At 47.2% G+C, this 5,002-nt stretch overlaps 1 protein-coding gene across 1 annotated transcript; it reads right to left on the bottom strand.

Annotated features, from left to right (window-relative positions):
• Positions 1-353: 353 nt before the first annotated feature.
• On the bottom strand, positions 354-4,465 carry LOC311135615 (putative G-protein coupled receptor 75; the record flags this gene model as incomplete). Its single annotated transcript, XM_084169630.1, has 4 exons — positions 354-1,328; positions 1,619-2,004; positions 2,696-2,952; positions 4,398-4,465. The coding sequence occupies 4 exons, from the start codon at positions 4,463-4,465 to the stop codon at positions 354-356; spliced, it is 1,686 nt and encodes a 561-aa protein (XP_084025756.1).
• Between the last annotated feature and the right edge of the window lie 537 nt (positions 4,466-5,002).

The following is a 5,002-nucleotide window of genomic DNA, read 5'->3' as shown; positions in this document are numbered from 1 at the left end:
TTGTGGTAATGGTGGTATAATATTATAGTAACCATTAGCATCCCTGGGCTATATGCCCAAGCCCTCTCCAGTTTCAGCATGGTGGCTAGCTTACACTCAAGGTACAGTATCTGACCAATCAATAAACAAATCAATTCATCTATAAATCATTGTGGTACGTTAGACTGAAGGTATGGAGATCTGATGCACCGAGGTGCTCTCAAAGTCCGGCAGAACCACAATACTATGTTAGCCCACTAAACTAAAGCCTATTGGCATTAGCTTTTCGAGCCAACACAAGTCTTCAGGTCTAAGCCAAGGTTAATCATCACAGACTGAAGGGATCCAATCAATCAATCATTCATGGTGGTTAGTCAGACTGAAGGTATGGGTATCTTATGGGCTGAGGTGCTCTCAACGTCCTGCAGCACCTCCTGGTGGGTGTGATAGTGCATGACAACGTAGGACTTATTGAACCCAAAGGCCTGGGAGGAGGAGGAGTTTGTAGCAGGCTGCAGACTGTTGGTAGGGGAGCCGGGTCCTGCAGAGGGGCTACTGTTGTAGATACTGTAGTAGGGCTCAATACGGGTGTTGATGGGGGTGGAGGTGCTAGGGGGCCGGGGCTTACGCCCACCATGCCCGCCCGTGGCTCTCGGACTGGGGGCACAGTCCTGGGAGTGACTGGGTCCACAGGCTTGATCCACCAGTCTCCTTTGTGGCTTGGGTGAGAGGACATAGGCAGAGTTGGTCTCATGGTGCGAGGATTTGTTACGGTTGACTTCAAGACTGCCTTTACCCATGGCGTGGAGCCGTGTCTTGTGCTTGCAGCAGAGGAACACCAGCGCCACCCATTGGAGGCAGCAGAGGACGCGCCGGCGAAGCCCGGCGCTGTTGCGGGAGTACACGAATGGGTTGATGCACGACTTGAGGAAGATGAGCGCGAAACCGCACAGTTCGAACTGGTAGTGAGCGAAGCTGCTCTCCGGAGAGAGGACGTCCTGGGCTAAGGAGACACCCATGGGGAGACAACAGAGGAGGATGGAGAATACGATCACCACACAGGTTACTACAGCCTTGGAGTCCTTAACTGTGGCCAGGTTGACGGTAGAGACTAGCTGGCAGCAGGTAGCTCCCTGGGCAGCGCCGGGTACTAGACCCTGGCTGGCGGGTCTGTTAGTGTAGGAGTGAGTCTGAATGTGTTGTAGCTTGTTGTAGGTCTGGTTGCGGTAGAGCGAAGGGACCTGGACGGCACACTGCATGCCCTCTAACCCGGCCGCGATGAGCGGGGGAGGGGGTGGTGGTAGCGGCGGGCGCGTGGCGTCTACGGTGATGATGCGGCACTTCCTCACCTGGGGACAGGATGGGATCAACCATTTAGCATAGAGAGACATAACATGATACAAGCCATAATACATTATTTTGCTTCATACATGCTTATAGCAAGTTATAAGAAATGAAGTGTTACTAAAGTTACTTAAAAATATGTCAAATAATCCCGTAAGGGGTGGGTCGTTAAGGCGATTTACCTGACACGTTTTTAAGAAACTTTAGTAACACTTCATTTCTTATAACTTACTATAAACATGTATGAAGCAAAATAATGTATTATGGCTTCTCTCTCTCTCTCTCTCTCTCTCACCTGTGCGTTCTTCCTCAGTGTCTGAGCGATCATCAGGTAGCAGACAGACACCACCGCCACACAGAAGGCAAAGTCTGCCAGGTAGACATATAGAATCACCCTAGCACGCCCACCCGTTAGGCCGAAGTGAGGCAGGCAGGGTCCCTCCTTCATGGGGTATGCTCGCAGGGTGAGCAGGGCACCCATAGTTAAGCTGGAGGTCCAGAGGAGGGCAGTGAGAGCCAGAGTACAGGGGAGTGAGGCCATGCGGTTGGGCTGCTGGCCCAGGACCATACGTAGCCTATGGAGGGCAATCACAGCTACCGTCTCCAGAGACATGATGATGAAGGCAGTGCTGGTCAGGTGGAAGGTGAAGCAAAAAGTATTTGACACGCCGCCCCATCCTCCTGTAACAAAAAAAATGGTTTACTCTTAAGACTTTTGCAAACCTTCAAGAATCAGACCAGGTATCCCTTCAAATACTTGGAGCATTTGGTTGAGTCTGCCTGGAGTGCTAGATGGGCAGAGTTTGCAATTTTTGGACTTTTCTATTGGTTTATTAAGCCAAGCAAACTCAAACAGGCACACAACAGAACAATAATAATAATTTGGTGGGTGCTTATATTTGTCCTATTTCACACATCTATTATACGCATGGGTGAATTGTAAATGTGTATATTTTTTTGCACATCCTAACTCCCCCTGAGACACCCTCGGAGAGTGAGGTCACGGCCAGGGTCAGCCATTATCAACAGCAATCCTGGAGCAATAAGGGCTAAGTGCCTTGCTCAAGCGCACATTAACAGATTTTTCACCTTGTCGGCTCTGGGATTCGAACTAGCGACTTTTCGGTTACTGTCCCAATGCTCTAACCGCTAGGCTACCGGCCGTCCTAAGCAACAACTTAAAAATTACCCGGGGACAGTCAGGGCCCAGGGTCTTAGCTGAAGCAAGAGACAAGAAGAACTAAGCAAAGAACAGAAGGAAGTAAATATCATAGAGATCCTATTAAATTACTAGAGGGGCTATGTTATAAACCCTCAAAGTTCCAGAATGGTATTCTAATTCCTAATTCTATGGTAAATACAGTCCACTCACCTGAGTCCAGGAAAAGCACCAATGCGAACATTGGCGCAGTCACGCAACATATAATCATATCACAGAATGATAAGTTCAGGATCATGAAGTCGAAGTTGGTGCGGAACTTGCGGAAGGCCGGGTGGAAGAAGGAGAGGAACACCACCAGGTTGCCGTAGGAACCCAGAAAGAAGATGAGGATGAGGAGAAGGGAGCAGGAAGTTAGGGTAGCCGTGTGGATCAGGGCCCAACCAGGGGAGGAAGAGGAGGAGGAGGACCTAGAGGGAGGAGGAGAAGAACACTGATACAGTGCCTTGCAAAAGTATTCATCCCCCTTGGCGTTTTTCCTATTTTGTTGCATTACAACCTGTAATTTAAATGGATTTTTATTTGGATTTCATGTAACAGAAAAGTGGTGCGTGCATATGTATTCACCCCCTTTGCTATGAAGCCCCTAAATAAGATCCGGTGCAACCAATTACCTTCAGAAGTCACATAATGAGTTAAATAAAGTCCACCTGTGTGCAATCTAAGTGTCACATGATCTCTTACATGATCTCAGTATATTTACACCTGTTCTGAAAGGCCCCAGAGTCTGCAACACCACTAAGCAAGGGGCACCACCAAGCAAGCGGCACCATGAAGACCAAGGAGCTCTCCAAACAGGTTGGGGACAAAGTTGTTGAGAAGTACAGATCAGGGTTGGGTTATAAAAAAATATCAGAAACTTTGAACATCCCACAGAGCACCATTAAATCCATTATTAAAAAATTGAAAGAATATGGGACCACAACAAACCTGCCAAGAGAGGCCGCCCACCAAAACTCACAGACCAGGCAAGGAGGGCATTAATCAGAGAGGCAACAAAGAGACCAAAGATAACCCTGAAGGAGCTGCAAAGCTACACAGCGGAGATTGGAGTATCTGTCCATATGACCACTTAAACCGTACACTCCACAGAGCTGGGCTTTACGGAAGAGTGGCCAGAAAAAAGCCATTGCTTAAAGAAAAAAATAAGCAAACATGTTTGGTGTTCGCCAAAAGGCATGTGGGAGAGTCCCCAAACATATGGAAGAAGGTACTGATGTCAGATGAAACTAAAATTGAGATTTTTGGCCATCAAGGAAAACGCTATGTCTGGCGCAAACCCAACACCTCTCATCACCCCGAGAACACCATCCCCACAGTGAAGCATGGTGGTGGCAGCATCATGCTGTGGTGATGTTTTTCATCGGCAGGGACTGGGAAACTGGTCAGAATTGAAGGAATGATGGACGGCACTAAATACAGGGAAATTCTTATAATAATAATAATATGCCATTTAGCAGACGCTTTTATCCAAAGCGACTTACAGTCATGCGTGCATACATTTTTTGTGTATGGGTGGTCCCGGGGATCGAACCCACTACCTTGGCGTTACAAGCGCCGTGCTCTACCAGCTGAGCTACAGAGGAAACCTGTTTCCGTCTTCCAGAGATTTGAGACTGGGACGGAGGTTCACCTTCCAGCAGGACAATGACCCTAAGCATACTGCTAAAGCAACACTCGAGTGGTTTAAGGGGAAACATTTAAATGTCTTGGAATGGCCTAGTCAAAGCCCAGATCTCAATCCAATTGAGAATCTGTGGTATGACTTAAAGATTGCTGTACACCCATCCAACTTGAAGGAGCTGGAGCAGTTTTGACTTGAAGAAATTTGTATTTTGCTTTTCAACCCACTCACCTCGGGCCCAGGCTGCTGACCCCATCCAGCAGGCCAGACGGCAGACTGGTCACATTCATCATACACATAGGGCTGGTTTCCCGGACACAGATTAAGCCTAGTCCTGGACTAAGAAGCTGTTTCAATGGAGGTTCTCCATTGGATTAGTGAGGACTGGAGTACAGCCTCACAGGTGTTCACATCATTTCACTGAACAGGATGGTGAAGGGATCTGCTGTCTCCTCCATTGACATGGTCCCCTTGGTCATGGGAAAGACCCCATATTTCTACATAGAAACAGAGGAATCTGAGTTTAGTACAACACCATATTATTACAATGAAAGATGTCTATGAGGACCATTGTGAATGATAATAATTCTGCTCTTTCAATGGAAAAAGAGACAAACACTGAAGTCTAAATAAGGCTGAAGCAAGTGCAAGACGATATAATGTGTAGCCTACACACTAATCTAATCATTCTATAATTATTGTTGAGGGTATTTCATATATGTGTACACAATAGATGTGGATAATTTGATAGAATGTGGTTGAGCCTACGACGACAATATGAGCTACAGCTATTGTGTAGGCCTATCGATATTGACAATTCACACAGAATTCTAAAA

Source organism: Coregonus lavaretus (genome assembly GCF_964263955.1).
Source record: "Coregonus lavaretus genome assembly, chromosome: 1".
In the NCBI taxonomy this organism is placed as follows: domain Eukaryota; kingdom Metazoa; phylum Chordata; class Actinopteri; order Salmoniformes; family Salmonidae; genus Coregonus; species Coregonus lavaretus.
Note: the sequence above shows the minus strand (reverse complement) of the source record. Positions and strands in the feature narration are given on the sequence as shown.